This window comes from Alligator sinensis, unplaced genomic scaffold, assembly GCF_000455745.1.
Source record: "Alligator sinensis unplaced genomic scaffold, ASM45574v1 scaffold184_1, whole genome shotgun sequence".
NCBI classification, from domain to species: Eukaryota; Metazoa; Chordata; order Crocodylia; family Alligatoridae; genus Alligator; species Alligator sinensis.
The window spans coordinates 338426-361505 of record NW_005842983.1 but is presented as its reverse complement, the minus strand read 5'-3'; the positions used below and the strand labels follow the sequence as shown (position 1 = coordinate 361505).

General features: G+C 52.3%; 1 protein-coding gene across 43 annotated transcripts in view; it reads left to right on the top strand.

The window, feature by feature from the left end:
• The window catches only part of TNXB (tenascin XB), a 72954-nt gene that overhangs the window by 41289 nt on the left and 8585 nt on the right, over window positions 1–23080 (top strand). For 33 of the 43 annotated variants that reach the window (XM_025192927.1, XM_025192925.1, XM_025192906.1 and 30 more), the window contains 14 exons: window positions 1716–2009; window positions 2549–2839; window positions 3919–4212; window positions 6019–6315; window positions 7003–7311; window positions 8056–8358; window positions 9442–9738; window positions 11208–11516; window positions 12700–13014; window positions 15961–16251; window positions 16949–17248; window positions 18894–19184; window positions 21480–21773; window positions 22566–22895. In XM_025192927.1, coding sequence (XP_025048712.1) covers window positions 1716–2009; window positions 2549–2839; window positions 3919–4212; window positions 6019–6315; window positions 7003–7311; window positions 8056–8358; window positions 9442–9738; window positions 11208–11516; window positions 12700–13014; window positions 15961–16251; window positions 16949–17248; window positions 18894–19184; window positions 21480–21773; window positions 22566–22895 — 4215 coding nt within the window. The remainder of the gene's footprint in view (window positions 1–1715; window positions 2010–2548; window positions 2840–3918; window positions 4213–6018; window positions 6316–7002; window positions 7312–8055; window positions 8359–9441; window positions 9739–11207; window positions 11517–12699; window positions 13015–15960; window positions 16252–16948; window positions 17249–18893; window positions 19185–21479; window positions 21774–22565; window positions 22896–23080) is intronic. The other 10 variants (XM_025192914.1, XM_025192912.1, XM_025192907.1 and 7 more) reach the window with 8 other exon arrangements.

The following is a 23080-nucleotide window of genomic DNA, read 5'->3' as shown; positions in this document are numbered from 1 at the left end:
GGGGTGGTGACTGGGCTCTGCTAATGTTCCTGCTGGGACCAAAGTCAGAGGGTCCTGGCCAGAGGGTCTTGCACCCCCTGCTCAGACCAATGCCATATCTAGGGTCAGAAATAAATTTTACTGCATGGGCAGATTGGTACAGGCTGAGGGGTTTTGCCTTTCTCTGTAGTGGAAAGTGTGGCCTCTCCCTGGGATCTCTTGAGCATATATTAACGAACTTTTCAACAGTAGGTTGTTGGCCACCACAGTCCTGCTTTACCTGCGGCCGGTTTGCGTATGATGTCTTGTGTTGTGTCAGGGTTGACTGAAATTTTGCTAAGAGCTTAGACAATGGATGTCTATGGGATGGTTTGGACAGGGATGATCCTGCTTCAGGTAGGTAGTGGACCAAATCTGACCTCTGGAGGTCCTTTCCAGCCCTACTTCTCTATGATGCTATGATTCATCTCTCCTTTGAGATCATTAATAATGATACTGAAGAATGACAGACCCAGAAAGGATTCCTATCCGGTCAAGGGGCTCTGCCTTCTGAGCAATTCCTTGGGAAACTTCTTCATTAACCAGCATTTATGCCATTTCATGTGGGACGTCTTGAATAGAAGGTCAACTCATTCCAAAGCAGATGCCCGTGAAAGAGTCCATTGAAAAGAGTTTCTTGCAATGTCAGGCATTCTAAGTCACGGAGCCAGACACATCACGCCCAGAGGGAAGATGACAATGGGCACATTTAGGACACGCCTTAAGAAGGCCACCAGCATGACTTGCACATCAAGAGATAACATGGCTGCCACTAAGAGAGGGAAGGAGAAAGTGACCCATACTATAGCTGCACAGAGAATATCCCACTCCACTTGCAGGGCAGTCCAAAGCCAGATCAGAGTAGGACAGGTGCAGAATAAATGGTGGAAACTGGTCACATCCTCTGCACAGGATAAAGAGAGACAGCAGTTGATGATATTGTACCATGATCTATTTTTCTTTCAGTGAAGACATCACAGGGGACTGAGCCCCACACTGCAGAAGCCCTCCTCTTCAGTATCAAGTGGTTGACCATCTTGCCCAAATCTGAGGTCTCTCCAGAGAAAAACAATGTTCGTGTTGACCATTGAGACCTATTTTCCTCACAAGCTATATTGTCCAAAGTGACTTTTGCCACCATCGTTCTTTGCTGTCAGGCAGATGCTTCAGCAGATGTAAGCAGGAATCTGTGTGTTCCTGGATGAAGGTCCTGGGCCCCCAACACTGTGGATCTACTGTTCATAGCTCAGCCTGGCTGTTGTTTTGTTCAGGATTGGCCTCAGCCTCATATGCCTCTGACCCATTCAAAACACAGACCCAAAGGCAGGGATGTTCCCCTCCCCCTACCCCACCCCATCTTCTTTCTCCCTCCCTGCACTTCCCATCTTTCTTTCTTCTCCAACTCTTCCAACGTTCCTGAGTTGCTCACAACAAAGCGCATGCCTACTACTTTGCTCTAGATACTTTGCTCCCAGTCCTTTTCTTCCCTCCTTCTCTTTTGGCCTTGGTTGACACACACAGTCTCTTCCCTACAGGGTTATACTTCCACAGGGATGATTTACCCATTGTGGACTCTGCTGCCCCTAACCTCAGGACTCCAGACCCCATGCCTCCTCCCTCAGTCATGTCCTAGGAGATCACTGTTGATGCTGTCCTGCTCTGCATCCTTCACCCTGCTCCCTGCTTCTCTGTTGCAGCCCCAGCACCGCAAGAGGAGGAGCCCCAAGTCCAGCCTACCCTGGGGGAGCTCTCGGCCTCCAATGTCACCCATGACTCCATCCACCTTTCCTGGACCATCTCACAAGGGGAGTTTGACTCTTTCTCTATCCAGTACAAGGACGCTGAGGGGAAGCCCCAGGCCCTGCCTATGGACGGGGGATCCCGTACAGTCACCATCCCCAACTTAGCGTCCTCCCGTCGATATAAGTTCAACCTCTACGGCATCTCCGGGCGAGAGCGCCATGGCCCTATCTCCACCGATGCCGTCACAGGTCAGATATGTGCTGAGGACCTCACACAACTTCCAGGATCTCTTTGGGCTCTCCTGAGTTTTTCCTTCCTTTCTTCTTTTAACCCTTCCTTCCCTTAGCATTTCTCACTTCTCTGGGCTGCCTTTCTTCCCTCTCTCTTTCCTTTCCCTTCCCTCCTCCAGCCTCGCCTCATCCACCAGGAGGATGCCAAGTGAACAAGGAGGGGAAATTTTCTGCTCCATGCCTTGCTGTCTACCTCCCAGCTCTATGTGTGGGTAGCAGGCCACTTTCTGATAATCTGTTTCTTAGTGTTACTACAGCCCAGACCTGCCAAAACAAATCCACTCAGTGTCGGGGCTGGACAGAGCCACGGTCTTCTCATTGTTCTGCATTCAGAGATAGCACCACCCGCCCCTTCAGGTTCCTTCATCCAGATCTCCTGACCTTTTGGCCGCAGTCTCTATGCCTGCTGCCCAGGCTTTCTCCACAACTGGCTTGTCGCCATGCAGGAAGGACCAGAAGCCTCCTAGATGCATTCTTCACACCTATCTCTCTTTCAGGCCCAGCACAAGAGGAGGGACCCCAAATCCAGCCCAGCCTAGGGGAGCTCTTGGTCTCCAACATCACCCATGACTCCGTCCATCTCTCTTGGACCGTCCCACAGGGAGAGTTTGATTCCTTCACTGTTCAATACAAGGATGTGGAGGGGAGGCCCCAGGCCTTGCCTGTAGATAGGGGATCCCGCACGGTCATTGTCCCTGGCCTAGCACCCTCCCGAAGATATAAGTTCCACCTCTACGGCATCTCCGGGAGGAAACGCCATGGCCCTATCTCCACCGATGCTGTCACAGGTCAGAACAGAGCTCCATAGCACTTCCAAGGTCACCACCAGCTCTTCTCTTTTTCCCAGGTTTCTTCTCCTTTTCCTGAGCTCTCCATCTTTTCCTCTTTCATTCTCAGTTCTCTCCCCCACATACACACTCCTTTGTCCGAATTGAACTTTCTTTTTCTGAATTTGGCCTTCTCCTGAAATCCTGTGCCCAGGATTTGTGCCTGATTTTTAAGAACTGGTGTTGTAAGGCAAGTGGGGTGGGGGGGCGGTGCAGAGAAGAGCTTGCAAAATTATTTACTGGTGGGACATGGTGGGGAATTGGCTAAGACTGAGTCATCTAAGGAGCTCAATCTGTTCAGTTTAGCAAACTGAAGATGGAGATCTAGCTTGATGATAGAGTCAGAACATCAGCTACAAATGGGCATAGTGGGTAGGAATTGAACATCCCCGTTAAAAGAAAAGTACTGTTTACTTTTCTCCCAGCAAGGTTAATGAATGCAATTAAATCAATCTACCCAGAGCCACCATGAAACTTCCATTTCTTGATGGCTTCCAGTGTGAACTGGACACCTTACTGGAAGATGCCTTAGCAAACAAAGTTATTAGGCTCATTAGCTTAGTACCATGATGAAACTAGCTGACCAGAGACACATGGACAGGCAGCCTGATAAGATGATGTAGCTTCTAATGTGGGTTGGTTTCATACTTCCAGTTTCACAATCCCTTTAGCAACAGGATGGATTCAGACCTTTTCTTATCTCCTCCTCATCTGTGTTGTCGCTAAGCTAAATAGATTGAGCCCATTCAGTAAAGCTGAGAGTGATTATTTTGGAACACGGTGCTAGGAAACTTCTTAGCCTGGGACTGCTCAAGTGAAGCTGTTCAGTGTCTGGACAAAAGGGACTTGAAACCACACTAAGTCCTTTGCATTCATAGATGGTTCCCCTCTCTGATACATTCAACAGCTCTTGTCTCCTGTCAGTCTTGGGCTGTCCACCTCTGGCCCAGGATTTTTCCGCATTAGGGTCCAGCATCCCTGTTCCTAAAGACTGAAGACCCAGAGCCACATGCTCCACCCTTTTCCTCTCTCTGTTGCAGACCAGCTACCACAGGTGGAGGAACCCCCAGCCCAGCCCAGCCTGGGGGAGCTCTCGGCCTCCGACATCACCCATGAATCTGTCCGCCTCTCCTGGACTGTCCCACAAGGAGAGTTTGACTCCTTTATTGTCCAGTACAAGGACATTGAGGGGAAGTCCCAGGCCCTGCCTGTAAATGGAGGATCCCGCACCGTCACCATTCCTGGCCTGGCATCATCTCGGAGATACAAGTTCCACCTCTACGGGACCTTTGGCCGAAAGCGCCTTGGCCCCATCTCCACTGATGCCACCACAGGTCAGCGCCTGCCACCAGGAGCCAGCTCTCTTCCTTAGATGCCACTGTGCTACCCCTTTGCTTGCTTTGCTCTCCTTATATTTCTTGCTTCCCTTAGGTGGGCATTTTCTGCAGCCACTTTCCATGAGAACACAGCATTGCCAGGCCACCTCAACACCCACAGGCCACTGATATCTCCCCCACTCCCCACTTTGTTCAATTGTTCTTCCTTGCCTTGCTTTTTGTTTGCTTACCCTCTTACTTATTCCTAAGCTTTGTCATCCCTTCTGGATCCTAGGGCTTGAGCAAACCTCAGGTCCCATTGTGCCGCTTCCATGAAGAAAAGGAGTTGATTAAGTGATGCAGCCATGGTGATGTATTGAGTACCTACAGAGTCCTGCTTCCCTGAACATGATGGGAGGGCAAGGCTCTTGCTCCCAATCCCAAGCCCCTTTTCAACCTTCAAATGTCTACCTCTGAGAATGTTTTCCTTCCCTCCCTGCCTTCTTAGACTGTGTGCTTGAACTTTGCTGTCATCTAGCTCTGTTTCTTTTGTGTTTCATAGATGGACAAACTTGTGCAAACAGAAAACTAGGGCACTGTCCACATGAGCCAGGGCAGGGAAATGAGGGAACAGAGAAAGAGCAACCAGATTGATCAGGGGCCTGGAGCTGTGGCCAGACCAGGATAGACTTGAGGCTCAGACTACTCAGTTTGGAGAGGAGAAGGCTGAGTGAGGATTGAATCGAGGTCTGTAACACCACGAAGGGTATGGACCAAGCAAAGAGGGAACTGTTGTTCACCCAGTCCCTGAAGACTAGAACCAGGGGGAACCTGCTTAAATGAGGAGGTGATTGGTTTAAAACTAACAAGAGAAAGGACTTTTTGACACAATACATAGTTAATATGTAAAATTCATTGCCACAGGGGATGGTGGAGGCAGAGCCAGGGTCAACAAGGGACTGGATAAAATTATGGATGATGGATCTATTCATGGCTTTCAAACAGGGCAGCTGGACATGTTTCCTCTGGCATCTCTCACCTAGTAATGGTGGATGTCAGGGAGGGGATTGAAGAGGGGATAGATCACTCCTGAGAGATCCAGCTCAATGCTCTCCTTGCATAGCATCCACTGGGCTCAATTATCCACTGGTCTGGCCCAATCTGGCCCTTCTAGTCTCATAGTTTAGTGCCTTTTGGTGCCTTCAGGAAGCTTACTTGTTACTCATATTCTGTCTGCCAAAAGGGTAGCTAGTAATAGCTGGAGGTTTCACCAATGTTTTCCCCACCCTGGACTGCATCTTGCTTCTGGGTAGCTGCCTGCAGGAGCTCTCTCTCCCCACCAGGATTTGTGTTTCATAGGGACAATCTGTGAAGCTGGTATAACTCTCTACAGGGCCTCAAGGGCCCGGTTTTCACACAACTGCTTAGTCCATACTAGTCTCTGCTCTGCTTTGCAGCCCCCAGGTCTCCTTCCTCCAGTCCATCACTGGGGATCACTCGTGGATGCCGCATCCTTCCCACCTACAATTTCTCTCTGTTGCAGCCTCTGCTCCACAGGACGAGGTTACAGTAGCCCCGGGCCCAGCCCAGCCTGGGGGAGCTCTCGGTCTCTGACATCACCCACGACTCCGTCCGCCTTTCCTGGACGGATCCACAGGGGGAATTTGATTCCTTCGCAGAAGGATATTATATGCAAAAAAAATACAGTATTGCTTCCGCCCCGGCAGAGCAACAACTGTTATCTCCACCACCCAATTTAACACGAATGGCATATTTGTTCAAAGCCACATTCCTGTAACCCCTCATCGTTTCTCTCCGTTTCAGCCCCAGCGCCGCAGGAGAAGGATAAAACCCCGGCCCAGCCCAGCCTGGGGGAGCTCTCCGTCTCCGACATCGCCCACGACTCCGTCCGCCTCTCCTGGACCGTTCCCCAGGGGCAGTTTGACTCCTTCACCGTCCAGTACAAGGATGCAGAGGGGAAGCCCCAGGCCCTGCCCATGGGTGGGGGATCCCGCACCATCACTGTCCCCAACCTGGTGCCTTCGCGCCGCTACAAGTTCCACCTCTACGGCATCTTCGGGAGGAAGCGCCACGGCCCCGTCTCCACTGACACCGTCACAGGTCAGCAGCCCTCACCCACAGCCCTTTGGTCCTTCTGTGTTGCCCTCCCTACTCCATAGTCCATAATTTCCTGCTTCTCAGAGACAGGTACTTTCTTCTCCCTATTGCCCTACCAGATGACCTCTGCCCTCATGGACCACTTGGCCTGTTAGCTTCTTCTCCCCTTCTCTTATGGCTCCATTATACTGGGTTGCTTTGCTCACAGCTTTCCCTCTCCCTGCCCCACCACTCCTCAGCTCTCTCTCCCCCTGCTATGACCTAAAGCCTTGTCCAAAATTTGGGGCATTGGACCATGTTTCCATTTGGAGCAGCAAGCAATAATCCTTTTTATGCTCTGAGAATAGAGAGTGTGTTGTTTCCCTGCATTTGGCTGGACATGCACTGAGGGGCAGGGTCTTTGCTTCCCGCTCCAAGCCTCTGTTCTGCCCTCAAATTTCTCTTCTTCCCATGTGTGGCCAGACCTCTCAGTGGTTTCTCTCTCTAACAGGATCTGCCATTCACATTTCTTGAAGTGGATGCAGTTGACTTGAGGCCTTCAAGGGTTTGGCCATCACCGGAGCTGGTTTCTCTATCCCACTGCTCTACGCCCCATTCTCCATTGCAGCTACCAGGCCCCTCCAGAGCGAGTTTCCAGGTGTCACTTACTGAAGCTGGACCCTTCCAACCCTCCGTTTCTCTCTGTTGCAGCCTCAGCCCCTCAGAAAGAGGAGGAGGTGGTGACGGTAGCCCCAGCCCAACCCAGCCTGGGGGAGCTCTCAGCCTCCAACATCACCCACGACTCCGTCCGCCTCTCCTGGACTGTCCCCCAGGGCGCGTTCGACTCCTTCACCGTCCAGTACAAGGATGTGGAAGGGAAGCCCCAGGCCCTGCCCGTGGATGGGGGATCCCACACAGTCACCATCCCTGACCTGCAGCCTTCCCGTCGATACAAGTTCAACCTCTATGGCATCTCCGGGCAGAAGCGGCATGGCCCCATCTCCACTGACACCATCACAGGTCAGTGCCCGCTGCGAGGGGCCAAGCCACCTCATCTCCTGCCCAGCATCACGGGTGCTGATATGGTCTCTACCTCTCATTTCTAATTCAGTTTTGCTCTCAGGTGCCTCCCCTCTCACCCCACATACCTGCATGAGATACCCAGCCTGGGCTAAAATTTAGGGCACTGTTTGTCATGTCATGCTAGCGTTGGTCCCTGCACATAGGAGGACACAGAGAGCAAGAGGCCATATCTTTCCACACAATTTTTTCTCCCTTTTTTTTTGAGCTTCAGGCCTTCCCTGATGGGGTCTCTACCTCGTGCTGTCTTCTCTCTCAATGCTTTGTTTCGCTTTCATGGGAACCCTGTAAAAATAGGCAGGGAAACCTTTCTGCCTTGCCACGCTTCACTGTTATGGTGGTGGCACGGCTGCAGCTGTCCGGTTCATTAAAGGAAGCAGAGGACACCAGAGGACACCTTTCCCCTGATTGAAAGATAAATGTGACTCTGCAGATGTGACAGCTCCTGCCTTCCGCATGGCTGCCTCCTTCCGGCAGGATTTGTTCCCAGCAGGATGTCCTATGAAATTGGTGCAATTTTTTAACAGGCCATGGTACTTTTGGCTTTCCCCGGGCTGCTTCCTCTATTCTGCTCGCTAGCTTTCCTTCCTCCTTTCCCGTTGCCAGGGCTCCTTCATGCAGTGAGGGCTGGAGATTGTTTAGTGAAGCCCTGCACTTCATATCTGCAGTTTCTCTCTGTTGCAGCCTCAGCCCCACAGAAGGAAGAACCAACAGTGGCACCGGCCCAGCCCAGCCTGGGGGAGCTCTCAGTCTCCAACATCACCCACGACTCTGTCCGCCTCTCCTGGACCATCCCAGAAGGAGAATTTGATTCCTTTATTGTCCAATACAAGGATGCAGAGGGGAAACCCCAGGCCCTGCCTGTGGATGGGAGGTCCCACACACTCGCTGTCCCCAACCTGGTGTCCTCCAGACGATATAAGTTCCACCTCTACGGTGTCTCTGGGCAGAAGCGCCTCGGCCCCATCTCCACGGATGCCGTCACAGGTCTGTGCATGCTAGGAGGAGCCAGATCCCTTTCTTAAATGCCCTCACACTTCCTTCCTGGCTTTGATCTCTGTAGTTTCTGATTCTTGCAACCACATGTTTTCCCCCTCCACAGGGAAACCTGGCCACCTGGACCCCCCCCCAGTGGTTATTATCTTCTCCACTTCTCCTTCCTTTCCATGATGCTTCTTTCTGGATCGTCCCTTCTGGCTCTGAGGGCTTTTCCAAAACAGACACCTGTGCGTTGTTTCCCTCAGTAGGTGGTGGAAAAGGTGGTCTCTTCACCCTGGTCCTGTTTATTTGCAAAGACCCAGGAGAATTGTGTGCCCCTGCATGCAACATGCCTCAGAAACCAGGAGGTTGTGTGGCTGCTCTGCACTCCAAGCCACGTGTCGGTTACCAATATTTTCTTTTCCAGGTTTTTGCTCCATGCTGCACCCCCAAATCTCCCCAGATGTCATCTTTGCCTTGTTTTGCTGCCTTCTGTCTCTCTCAGCTGCTTTTCTCTAATGCATATCCACAAATCTGCACCAAGCAAACCAATAGGCAAACCTCTCCATCCACAAAACTTTGGTCTCAGGCCATCGGCTGAGGAAGTCAGTTGACTAAATATTTCATTGTTCTTCCCCACAGAGAAGTTAACGACCATCTACTCTTTCTAATGGTCTTGATATTCCACTACTTGAGCTACCCAGTCTTAGAGAAATGTTGCTGTCTCCTAGCTGCTCCCAGTCTCTTCTCCTATTTTACAACTCTTTAGCTCTTTTCAGAGTCACATAGATCCACCTATCAAGACAAGTCTGCAGCAGCAGTAGGGGCTTCAGCTTTAATTAAGCAGAAAAGGAAGAGTGAGTTGCTCTGTCCCTGCTTCCCGCAACTCTGGACAAATCTTTTTTTTCCTTCATTCTGCCTTCCAAAAACAAGGAGCATTATGTTCAGAAGGATATTATATGCAAAAAAATACAGTATTGCTTTTGCCCCGGCAGAGCAACAATTGTTATCTCCACCACCCAAGTTACCACGAATGGCATATTTGTTCAAAGCCACATTCCTGTAACCCCTCATCGTTTCTCTCCGTTTCAGCCCCAGCACCGCAGGAGAAGGATAAAACCCCGGCCCAGCCCAGCCTGGGGGAGCTCTCGGTCTCCGACATCGCCCACGACTCCGTCCGCCTCTCCTGGACCGTTCCCCAGGGGCAGTTTGACTCCTTCACCGTCCAGTACAAGGATGCAGAGGGGAAGCCCCAGGCCCTGCCCATGGGTGGGGGATCCCGCACCATCACTGTCCCCAACCTGGTGCCTTCCCGCCGCTACAAGTTCCACCTCTACGGCATCTTCGGGAGGAAGCGTCACGGCCCCGTCTCCACTGACGCCGTCACAGGTCAGCAGCCAAAATGAGGCACAGTCCTCCATTCTTAGCCAGCACTGAGCTCCCATCAGCCTCTGATCCTGATGCATTTCCTGCCTTTCAGAAGCCCCCATTTTCAGGAACCGACTCCCACCCTCCACAGAGATGCATGGCTCTGCCTGGCCACCATGGTGCCCATTCGCAGATGCTGATCATTTGTGTTTTGTCCATTCGCCTTCTCAAGTTGTGGTCTGTAGCTTTGCTCAACCCCTCCTCTCACCCACCGTACTTCTCTGTCACCCCTTTTGGACCCAGCTTGGGGCCCTCTGTACTGTTTCCATCCAATGGAGGAATCAAGGAGGGAGATGGATGTTTCTGCAAAGCAGCTGTGTTCATTTGAAAAAACCACAGGTCCTTCCCTGCCCACAGCAGGGCACAGAGGGGAAGGGCCTTGGCAATCAGCAGTTTTTCAGCCCCACATTTCTGCCTCTGCGCTTACAGAATCACAGGGAAGTTGAAGGGAGCTCCAGAGGTCACATCTAGTCCAACCCCTGCCTGAGGCAGGGTCACCCTTCTCCAGACCAGCTCAGGCCAATCCATTGTCTGACCTCTTAGCAAAATAACAGTCACCCCAACACAGCACCAGACATCACACTCCAACCTGCCACAGGTAAACTGAGGCAGCCAGTGTCCTGCTGCTGTAAAGGGTACTAATTAATATACACTCCAGAGATCCCAGAGAGGGCTATGCTGTCTGCTACAGAAGAAGGGAAACCTCCTCCCCAGCCCCTACCAATCTGACCATGGGGTAACATTTGTTCCTGGCCCCAAGTGCAGTAGCAGTTTGACCCTGATCAGAGAGGCAGGACCTTCTAGCTTTCCCCAGGCCTTCTTCAGCTCTGCATTTGTGCTTCTTTTGGCTTCTCACATCTTTCGTGGATGCACAAACCTGCATAGAAAAATCCCTAGAGGCCCCTCTGTGCCTACATGAAATTCATAGATTCATAGACATTAGGGCTGGAAGGGACCTCGATAGATCATCGAGTCCAGCCCCCTGCCCCAGGGGCAGGAAGTCAGCTGGGGTCACAGGATCCCAGCAAGAAAAACATCCACATTTCTCTTAAAGGTGTTCAAGCTTGAACCACCTCTGGCGGTAGTCTGTTCCAGGCCTTGGGGAATAGATACTGTCTGGGTGTTGACCTTCGTCTAATCAAGTAGCTTCCTTTCTCCACAAAAGAGCTCAATTGCAGTCCTCATCTTCCCCGACTGATGGGCAGCTGTAACTCCTACTTATTTCCCAAAGGATTCGCACAGCCACCCACAAATCTCTCCTCCAGGATTTTGCTGGGGGATATTCTGTGAAGTCAGTGCAACATTCGTGGGCTCAGCTGTCTCCTCCATCACACGCTTCCCTCCCTGTCCCGATTTCCAGCCTCATCAGGTCACCAGGGTTCCCTCACTGAAGCTGCATCCTTCACACCTATCATTTCTCTCTGTTGCAGTCTCTGCCCCACAACAGGAGAAGCGGGAAGCCACGGTAGCCCCAATTCAACCCAGCCTGGGGGATCTCTCAGCCTCTGACATCACCCATGACTCCGTCTGCCTCTCCTGGACCATCCAGGAGGGAGAGTTTGATTCTTTTATTGTCCAGTACAACAACACAGAGGGGAAGCCCCAGACCCTGCCTGTGGAGGGGACATCCCACACAGTCACCGTCCCCGATTTGGCACCTTCCCACCGATATGAGTTCCAGCTCTACGGCGTCTCTGGGCAGCAGCACCTCGGCCCCATCTCCACTGATGCCGTCACAGGTCAGTGCCCCCCACAAACAGCCAGCCTCCTTCTCTAGATGCCATCACTTCCCTTCCCCACTTTTCTCTCTCTGTATCTCCTGCTTTGCAGAAATGGGTGTTCTCCACTGCCGGTATCTGCTGGCAGCTCTCTTCCTTGTCTCTTCCCATGATGCCGGGCTGCCTTTCTCTCAGCCTTCTTTCCCTGTCTCTCACCCACATGTCCTCTGCCCTGTCAGCCCTTTTGCACCTGATTGCTCGGCCAAAACACAACCTTCTGGTACATCTTTGATGCAGACGTGTTTCCTTGCCAAGATCATGTGGATTCCTGGTTTTCTGCCCACAGGAGGCTTCACCCATGTGGAGACACTTTGTTTTCAGCCTCCAAAACTGGCGCCTTCCAACTTTTCCTTTGGTGCATGCTCAGGGCCCTTCTCTGCCTGTCTTTGTTTCCTCACTTTCTTCCTTTCCATTCCTCATCTCATTTCTCTCCTATTTCACAGCAGCCATTGAAATCTGCCTTTCCGTGGCACATTGCATTTGTCCCTGGACAAGCTGCATCTCTGTTTCTTCCCCCCCAAAAAAATATCCTGGGACTGGCCCATATACACATCGCCCTTCCAATCTGGGTTTAGTGACTGGCTGAATGCACTGCTGTTTTTCTGCCATTGATTCAAAGATGCCATCGCAGGATAACCATTTAGATGCACTTTGTGATATCCTGAGATAAACTGTTCATCCTTTTCATTCCGTGAATCTTTTAGGAATTTATCCCAGGACAACTGACATGGATGTCTGAAGGGAGTGCGCTTTCTCCCAAGATAAAATGGTTTATCCCAGGACAAATGCAATGTCTGTTTGTAGCCTGTCTCAGGTGAAGACAGAGGTTTCTTAGCACAGTTTCCAGATGTTGGAATGGAGTTTAAGTGTCTCTCCCATTTCCCCAAGTAGAAGGGCTCCAGCCTCACAGGTCCCAGCGAGTGTCTCCCTGGCCTCATGGCAGCTCCATCCATCTACACAGCTACCCATGGGGGCTCTTTCCCCTTCAGGACCCTGCTTCCATCACCAGGAACCAGGGCCAGCTTTCCACCAAGGACCTAGTCTCCTGGGGGATGTTCTCTCTTCCTCTTTTCCACTGCACACATCAGGTCTCCTCCAGTGATTCACCACTCATTGATGCCCGTAATCTGTCTCCCTGTCACAGCCTCAGCCCCACAGAAGGAGGAAGAGGAGAAAGAACCAACGGCAGCCCCAGCCCAGCCCAGCCTGGGGGAGCTCTCAGCCTCCAACATCACCCACGACTCCGTCAGCCTCTCCTGGACCGTCCCACAGGGGCAGTTTGACTCCTTCACTGTCCAGTACAGAGACACGGAGGGGAAGCCCCAAGCCCTGCCCGTGGATGGGGGATCCCGTACAGTCACCGTCCCTGGCCTGGTGCCCTCTCGCCGATACAAGTTCCATCTCTACGGCATTTCCGGGCAGAAGCGCCTTGGCCCTGTCTCCACTGAGGCTGTCACAGGTCAGCGGCTGAGAGGAGAATGCCTCTCCTGTCTTCCTCCTGTCACCTTCCTTCCTACTCCACAAAGCAGCCCACCCTCCAAGCTGTTGGCTCTCTCCCTTCCACCCAATATCCATGATTTAATCCCTCCTATACCGTGGCCCTCCGGGCAGGAGCCACATAGGCAAGGTGCACAGCCAATGTATAAACACATTACTTTTTTGTCCCGTGACACACCAGATATCCCCCGCTTCATAGCAGACTTGATTAATTGAGTCTGCTTTGCATGCAAGCTGAGGCAACTGCGCTGCTTCGTGTGCAGTTGTATAAGCGGTGAAATGCATGTCAGCGTGCAGAAAATGGTGGCGGAGCGCTTTTAAATTAAACCACTTCCAATGTGTTTTAGTTCAAAAGTGCACCGCTGCCATTTTCTCAGGGCTGATGTGCATGTCCCCGCTTATACAACTGCAAGCATCACAGCGCCAGGTGCTTTTCAAAGGGCCCAGCACTGCAGCACTTGTGTGTGTAAAAATGCCCTCCCCTTCCAGTTCCCTAAGAACAGAAGCAGTTCCAGACTGGGTCAGTCCAATGAGCCATCTAGCCCAGTGTCTTGTCCCCCAGTAGTGGCAGAAGTAGAGGCTATACAGGGGGAGAACTGAACTGGACCTCTCTAGAGGGGTCTGATCCCTATTCAGCACCCTCCCTGACATCCACCATTATGGGTTAGAGATTCCAGAAGAAACATCTCCAGCTGTTCTGGTCTATAGCAGGGGTGGGCAAAATACAGCCCACAGGCTGGGTCTGGCTTGCCCAAGGGATCTTGTTGGGCCCACAGTGGGTCCCTTGGTCCCACCTGGCCCAGGTGCAGGAGGCATAGTGCCCGATCCGTAGTGTGTGTTGCCAGTCCCACCTCCTACACAATGGGTCAGGGACAGTGTGGTGGCTGGACTACATTTTCTGGCAGCCCTGGCAGAGGCAGCTCCTTCTGGCTGCCATTGCCAGACACAGACCCATTGCCTATGCACCCCAGCCCATCCATCCCACACCCACCGTCCATCCCACACCCAAGGGCAGGGTGCTGTGCTGGGTGGCTGAGATGGGGGGAGAGCAGTGTCCAGGAGCAAGATGGATAGGCAGGGCTGGGGAGACCCCAGGATCTTGAGGTGGTGACAGCATAGGGCCAGGGCTGAGACTGAGGCCAGAGTAAAGCCCTGATCCACTGCCCCCATGCCCCTGTGACAAGCGTAGGTACCATTGGCAGGGGTGTGTGGGGAGTGGATCATGGCCCTGCCCTGGCCCCACACTGTCGCTGTTCCAAGATCCTAGACCCAGCCACTGTCCCAAGATCCCAAACCCATGGAGACCTGGCCATGGCCCCATCCTGTCTGCCTGGCTGCGCACCTGCCCACGCAGCTCCATAGACACCCTGGGATTATGGGGCAGGACTGGGGCCAGGGCAGAGCCCTGGTTCAGAGGGCAGGGGTGTGCGGGGAGTAGATTGCAGCGCCATGGAGACCAGCCAGGAGCTACACAGGCAAGATGCACAGCCAGGTGGAGGGGCTGGGGCCATGGATGGGCAGGGAGTCGCATCTAGGGCCAGGATCTTCGGGTGGTGACAGTCTGAGACCAGGGCCAGGACAGAGCTGCAATCCACTTCCCACACGCCCCTGCCCACAGAAACAGTGCCCATCACAGGGGCGTGTGGGCAGTGGATCAGGACTCTGCCCTGGCCCTGGCCCTATGTTGTCACTGCCCCACAACCCCACCCTGTGATCCCAGCCTCACCGACTCATCCCAGTCCTGAACACCACTCCTCACCTGCCCATGGCCTCATCCCACATAGCTGTTGCATGGGCAGTAATGCTGACCAGGCCCACAACAGCTCAGAAAAACTCCCTATGTGGCCCATGGGCCCAAATAATCACCCGCCCCTGGTCTATAGCCATTAATAGATCCATCCTCCATGAATTCATGCAGTCCATGGTTGACCCTGGCTCTGCTCTCTGCCTCCACCCCATCCCGTGGCAATGAATTCCACACATTAACAATGTGTGGCATCAAAAAAGTCCTCTCTCGTTAGTTTTAAACCAATAAACTCCTTATTGCAGTGGGTGCCCCTGGTTCTAGTCTTCTGAGACCGGGTAGACAACAGGTCCCTGCTCACTTGGTACACACCTTCCATGATGTGACAGACCTCTGTCCTAGCCCCTCTCAGCCTTCTCCTCTCCAAAGGAAAGAGTCCAAACCTTTTGTAGTGTCTCCTGATTTGGCAACTCCTCCAGGCCCCTGATCATTTGGGCTGCTCTTCTCTAGACCTTTTCTAACTCTACTACATCCTTGTTGAGATGCACAGCTCAGTATTTAAGATGTGGATGCACCATGGCTTCATATAATGGCATGAAAGTGTTCTCCATTGGGTTTTCATGTCCCTTTTTAATGATGCTCAGCATTTTATTGGCTTTTTTGGCAGGCTGAGCTGACATTTTGAGAGAGCCATCTACAATGACCTCAAGTCCCTCCCCTGAGACGTGACAGCTAGCTCAGAACTAACTCGCCCCCTTGTCTCCACATTAGCCTCGGGCCAGGATGGTCACTAATCCCTTGTCTTCCCCCTCAGGGTGTCTTTCCTTAACTCTTTTCTTTCCCTCTAGAAAGACAGAATATCCTGGAGTCTCCCCTCTCTCTCGCTGGGTATTTCTTTCCTGGGTCAATACCAGCCATCTCTGCACCCATCAGAGCTTACTCGCCTTCCAGGACAGGGAGAGAACCTTGCATCCAGCCCCCCAGCTCACCCTGCTCTTACCCACCAGCCCCTCTTGGAGCAGGGAGAGAATTTAGGTGTCCGGGCCCACCCCAGCCACCCAGCCTCCATGCTGCCCTTCCTTATCTTGCCATCCTATCCTGGACATCCATTGATGCTGTCTCTGCCCAGATCCCTTATTCCCCTACCTGCTCTCTCTCTTGCAGCCCCATCACGGGAGACAGACCTTCAGACTCCACCTCGCCTGGGGGAGCTCTCGGCATCCAACGTCACCCACGACTCCATCCTGCTCACCTGGACCATCCTAGAGGGCACCTTTGACTCCTTTATCATCCATTACCGAGATGCATCAGGCAAACCCCAGGCCCTGCCTGTGGGTGGGGCCCACCGCTCCTTCCGCGTCCCAAGTCTGGCCCCCTCCCAGCGGTACAAGTTTAACCTCTATGGCATCTCTGGAAGGAAGCGCATTGGCCCCATATCCACTGATGCCAACACAGGTCTGCAAGAGTCTCTATAGGGAAGAGATTTGGGGCAAGAGGGAGCACCTCCAGACTCAGCCATGAGGGGGCAGCTTTTAATGAGGAGCTTTTAATGAGGAGGGCCCAACAAAAGGCTTCATCCAGGCCCATGTAGGGCCCAGGTCTGGGCTGGGTTCCATGGGGCAGGTGGGCATGGTGCCCTCCCTCCAGCCTGGACATGTGAAAGGCATGGCACCCAGCCTTGAGTCACGGTTCGATCCGCGGTTGGACTAGATGATCTCCTAAGGTCCCTTCTGGCCTTGCTTCTCTATGATAATGATAATATGACCATGAATAGCACCTTATCATGGCTCAGGCAGCCACAATGTATCCGGTACGTTTGGAAGGTGGCTTTCATATCCATGAGGTCAGAGCTGCACCCTCTTGTCTTGGGGGGGGTGAGATTCTGGGCACCAGGATGGGGGCTCAGGAAGGGTGACAGTAGATAGAAAGTGGCACGGTGTTTGGTCTTGGCTTTGTCCTCCTCCACAGGGCATTGAATGAGCAAAGCTCCTTCCTCGCAGGCCCCTGCCATTCCCCATCAGCTTCTGCTCCTGTCTCATCAGCTTCCAGTTCATCCCTCTGCACCCCACTACCTGCCACATCCCCTCCCCAGAGTGGTCATTCATGGATCCTGTCTTGATCCCATCTTGCATTCTGCTCCTGTCTCTCTCAGTCCCAGCACCACGGGAGGAGACAACAGCAGCCCCGGCCCAGCCCAGCCTGGGGGAGCTCTCGGCCTCTGACATCACCCACGACTCCGTCCGCCTCTCCTGGACCGTCCCAGAGGGGGAATTTGACTCCTTCACCATCCAGTACAAAGACGCGAAAGGGAAGCCCCAGGCCCTGCCTGTGGATGGGGGGTCCCGGGCGGTCACCGTCCCCAGCCTGACACCCTCCCGACGATACAAGTTCCATCTCTACGGTGTCTCAGGGCGGAAGCGCCTTGGCCCCATCTCCACCGAGGCTGTCACAGGTTAGTGGCTGTCACCATGGCCCCCCTCTCCTTTCTTCTCGTTCCACCGAGCCAGCCCAAGGCCTTCTCATCTCAGCTCTCTCCTCCTTCCCTCAGTGGGGTTCATCCCCTTCCTCCCCTGCATCCTGAACCTCCTTCCCCCTCCATTACATCCTAAGTTTTCCTGATCTTTCCTTCCACTGTGATTCTTCCTCCTTTCTTTGCTTTCTTGCTTCCTGCTTCCCTCCTCTCCTCTTCCCTCCTCTGGTTGTTGGTTCATAGCCACCCCTCCGTCTTCCTCTTTGATTTTGTCCTGCTCCAAGTCTCTCATGCCCTGGTGATGTTCACATTCTCATTCATCCCTGTTTATTGCTCATTTCCCTCCCATTCCTTCACTCCAGACCTTCTAGAAAAGTAAGGCTGGAAGGGATCTCAAGAGAGCATCTAGTCCAACCAGGTATCAAATCTGAGAGCTCAGTTTTATTAGCACCAAGCTCTAGCCAACTTTCTCTCTTCCTTTCCCAGGTCATAGGATCCTAGGAAAGTTACAGCTGGATAATCACTGGAAAGGACCTTACAAGATCACATCTAGTGCAGGCAGGATTTTCCCTGACTAAACCATCCTAGCCATGTCTGTCCAACCTTGGCACTTCCCAGGGATGGAGATTCCACTATGTCTCTGGGCAGCCCGATCTAGTGCTTAACTGCCCAGAGTCAGAAAGTTTCCCCTCCTCTCCGGCCTCAGTTTCCCCTGCTGCAGCTTGAAGTTGCTGCTTCTAGTCCCGTCCCCTGTGGCCACAGGGAAAAGTCCATCTCTACCCTCTGTGTCATTGCCCTCAAGGGATTTGAAGACTACGATCAAGTCCCACCCCCCTAGTCTTCTCTTCTCCAGCCTCAATCACCTGAGCCTTTCAGCCTGTCCTCATCAACCTTGTCTTTCAGGCTTCTAATCATTTGTGTTGCTCTGTGCTGGACTCTTTCCAATCTGTCCATGTCCTTCTTGAAATTCAGGGCCAGCACTGGTCCACGGGAGGCCTCCCCAGTGCTGAACAGAGCAGAAGAATCACTGCCATGGATTTGCAAGAGATGCTCCGGTTAATACAACCCAGAAGGCAACAGCTTTGTGTACAACAAGTCACTGCTGGCTTATAATCAGATCATGATACCCTGTCACCCCCAGGTCCTTCTTTGCAGAGCTGCTGCCTGGCCAGTCGTTTCCCAGCCTGGATTTGTCCATAAGGTCATTCCCTCCCAATTCCAGGACTTTGCACATATTCACTCTGTCTCTCCTCTCTTCATTCTGGGCACCACAATCCATCTCCCTCTGTCCTCCCATGGAGAATGTGATCCCCTTGGGATCATAGTATCATAGTGCTTAGGGTCAGAAGGGACCAAAACAGATCATCAGGTCTGACCCCCCGCCCCGGGCAGGAACAGGTGCCGGGGTCATATCACCCCAGCCAAATATCTGTCCAGCCTCCTCTTGAAGACCCCCAAGGTTGGAGAGAGCACCACCTCACTTGGGAGCCCATTCCAGAGCCTGTCAAGTAAAATGTTTCTTCCACCGCTGTTCTACTTCCACGCATCAGCTTGATGTCTCCACCCGATCCATGGCCAATGTCAACCACTTTTGTGTCCTTCACCTCTCTCTCTCTCTCTGTTCCAGCCCCGGTTCCACAAGGAGAAATCGTGACCCAGCTCAGGCTGGGGCAGCTGGTTACAGACAACATCACCCATGACTCCCTGGACCTTGCCTGGACTGTGGAAGAGGGTGACTTTGACTCCTTCATTGTCCACTACCGGGATGCAGCAGGAGAACCGCAGGCCCTGCCTGTGGATGGGGCCCAGCGTTCCCTCCATGTCCCCAACCTGGCACCCTCCCGACGGTACAAATTCAACCTCTACGGTGTCTCTGGGCGGAAGCGCCTGGGCCCACTCTCAACCGATGCCATCACAGGTCAGTGGCTGCTGCCGGGAGCTCCGGCTCCGGCTCTGATTCCTTCCATCACATCCTCTCTCTGTGCTTCCTGCCTCCATCCGTCCCTTGGGATTTCTCCTCCTCCACCCACAAATCAGGTCCCTTTCCTGCTGCATCTACCATGTTTCCTCTTCAGTCTGTCTTCCTTCCTCTCCCCAGTAGTGTCAGAGGGATGTTGTAGCCATGATGATCCATAAGTTATGTGAGAGGCAAGGAAGTTTTTGAAGGTTTTTACCTTGGAGGTTTTTAAGACCTGGCTAAGACCTTGGCTGAGATGATCTAGTTGGGGCTGGTCCTGCTTTGAGCAGGGGACTGGGCTAGATGTGACCTCCTGAGATCCCTTCTAACCCTCATTTTCTATGATTCTTTGATTCTATGATCTCTAAGGCCCCCGGTACACACTACATAAATTACACAATTAACTGGTGAATCATATCAATTTAGACCAGCCACACATGCAAAGTCATTGTCACATGATAAAAACGACTATCCAGCTATAAAAAGAGACAACCAGCTCTGAAGTTAGTGCCTGAAAATGTGTAACAGCTCCGTAGCTGGTTTCTAGCTAGCTTGAATTTGAATGTGTAGTAGGACCCTTAGGGTGACCGCTTTTATTTGACCAACTATGTAGAATGACATATTACAGCCCAACTATGCAGGAAAACTTCAGAAAAGCTGAGACACCATCTTCCTTGTTTGACCTCTTCCAAAAGGGATCAGCTTAAACAAGAGATACTTATGCTTCTTCTCCTTTCTTCTTTCATATGCCATCAGATATCAACATCCAAATCCATGAGCCGTTGTCTGGTATTGTTGCTCAATTATCACTCTGCCCATCTGGGCATTTGTAAAGATTGCAGCTTTCGATGAAGTGCTGTGCTGTTTGCTGGGCACCACATTCACACAGGGGGCAGTCCAAGATGTTCATCTTCTGAAGCGTTGTTTTGAGGTGTCCGTATCCAGATTTCAGTCCTTTCAACTTGACCCATGCTTCTCTGTCAAAGTCGTGCCCAATGGGGGACTCGTTTGGTGTTGGTATAAAATGCCATAGGAATAGAAGTGACCTTTTCTAGTGGCCAGCCCACTCAGTTACTGCCCATAGGTTTGGTTCAACATCCCCAGTCTCTTCCACGATCTTGCAGGCTACATGTATAAGTGATTTATGACTTTTAAGCCTCTTAAGCCTCCATCTGTTCAGGTCCTCAGTTAACAGTTGATGGAGCAGGTGATTTTCATCATCTCTTACCTCTATTGCCAGTAGTGATCTTAGGGCCTGTCTTCTTATATCACTTTCTCTGATGCCCAAGAGTCAAGGGAGTACATCTGTGTGCAAGTTTTTCAGCCTGTTATGAGTCTCTGTGCACAAAGTACAGTGTTGAGCTTTTGCGTGTGACGACTTCCAGACCATACAGGAGCCCAGTATCCTGCTGGGGTGCATAACATTGTGAGTGCAGTGGTTCTGAGCACTTTGATGTTGGCACCCCTTGCCATGCTGGCTAAACATCTTTAAATGTATATATACTTATACTACAAAACTAGGAGACATTCAACCGGAAACCTACCTGACTATTATGCAGCACACCCAAATGTACAGCCAAAACTACCTGATGACAGCCAGCCAACGGAAGAAGAGAAAGGACAATCAAAGTCATCTCACCAGCAACACCAGAAGGGGCCAAGACAGCAGCACTCAAAGCACCAACACCAACAACCTATCACCAAACCCACTGTCCCACTCTAAAATATCTGTCCTCTCCAAAGGCTTCAACTTCTGCCTAGAAAAAGAAACCTGAGAAGATAGTAATATATGGAGAATCAGAAGAATTCTTCCGCAGGCTTCACCTGAAAGAAGAAATCCACAACTAGGCCAGAGCCACCACTTGCACCCCTCCTGAGAAGGACAACATTGTTGGTCCAATAAAAGATATGACCACTTGCTGCTTCCCAACATCCTCCTCCCTCTGCCCCAGCCATCTTGCCCTATATGCGGTATTGGAGGTATCTGTAGGAGACCCCTATGCTGTCCTCTTGTCTGTCTCCTCCATGCCTTGCTTACCAGGGGATGTTTCTGCCACCCCCTTCTAGCCCAACCGGAGCTCTCCACCTCAAAGACACTACCCTAGATCTTCACCACCCACTTCTCCTTATTGTCTCCTGTGCTATTACCCCCAACCCATCTCCATCCAGTGGGAGGAACAGTGTGCCCTCAAGGACTCTGAGGCCCAGCAAACCCTCAGGCACATGCTTTATTCTCCCCCTAATTTTCTGTTGCAGCCCAGGCACCACGGGAGAAGGAACCCCCAGCCCAGCCCAGCCTGGGGGAGCTCTCAGCCTCCAACATCACCCACAACTCCGTCCGCCTCTCCTGGACCATCCCGCAGGGGGAGTTTGATTCCTTCACCGTCCAGTACAAGGATGTGGAAGGGAAACCCCAGGTCTTGCCCCTGGACGGGGGCTCTCGCACAGTCACTGTTCCAGGCCTGGCATCCTCCCGGCGATACAAATTCCACCTCTATGGCATCTCTGGGCGGAAGCGCCACGGCCCCATCTCCACTGATGTTGTCACAGGTCAGCACACTTGTAATAATAGTATTTGATGTTTTTATATATATTACGGCATGTGTGCATGTGTGTATCTATAGATGTGTGTATATGTGTGTTTGTGTGTGTATATAATGTGTCTATGTATATATTTACATATTGTGTGTGTGTGTATATATGTATCTATATGTGTGTGTGTATGTGTGTATATCTATATATGTTCCTGTATACCTGTATATATTATGTGTGTACATGTGTGCATATCTATATATGTATGTCTATATATGTTTGTGTATGTGTGTGTGACTATGTAGATGTGTGTGTGTGTGTGTAGAATACATGCCATCATTTACATAATAAAATATATTCTGCTTTCTGCTCCCCGCCCTATATGCCGCTGTGCTTCTTTGTCCTCTCCCCTTTTCCTTGCCACAGGTTGGCCATCCCATTATATTACGATGGCGTGATGTGTAGGCTATTGTGCCTCTCATCACAAGATCCCAGAGCAGTGGGACCATGCTGACCCTCAGGAGTCACACCCCCAACTCGGGGAAGGATCATCCTGGCTAAACCAGCCCAGCTCACTGCTTCTGTAACCTGTGCTTAAAACTGGATGACCCGACCCCCGCCCCAACACCTAGTGCCTGCTTGTAATAATGATTTGGGCTAATTTAGGGGGGAGAAGTGCATGTTGCGTGCTAGAAAATACGGTAGCAAACACTGCTGGGGCCCAGATGCTGCAGCCAGCTGTATTCCCTGCCCCCCAAAAGCAAATCCTGAGGTTTCCAGTTGTCCCAACCCACTGCCCATCTCTTGTAGCCATCGCCACGAAGCAAGCGCAGCTGATGGAGGAGGAGGAAGAAAAGGAGGAGGAAGACAGGCAGCTGGGGCTCCAGCTGGGGGACCTGGCAGTCTCAGAGGTCACCAAGGACTCGGTGCGGCTCTCCTGGACCGTGCGGGAAGGCACCTTCGACTCCTTCCTCATCCAGTACGAGGATGCCGAGGGGAGGCCCCAGGCCCTGCCCATGGACGCGGGGACCCTCACAGCTGTTGTCTCCGACCTGGTGCCCTCCCACCGGTACCAGTTCCACCTCTATGGCATTTCGGGGCAGAAGCCGCATGGCCCTGTCTCCACCGACGCGGTCACAGGTACTGGAGGGTTGGAGCCAGGCAGAGCCGGGACCCCGGACACCTGGGCTCGGTGGGACGGGGGTAGGGGCTGGAGGGGGTGGCGGCAGGCGTGGGACTGGGAGCAGGGATGGGGCGGAGGGGACCCCAAAAGCTCTGCACATGCACAGGGGGACAGACCTGGCCCTGCCCCTTCCTGGGTGGGG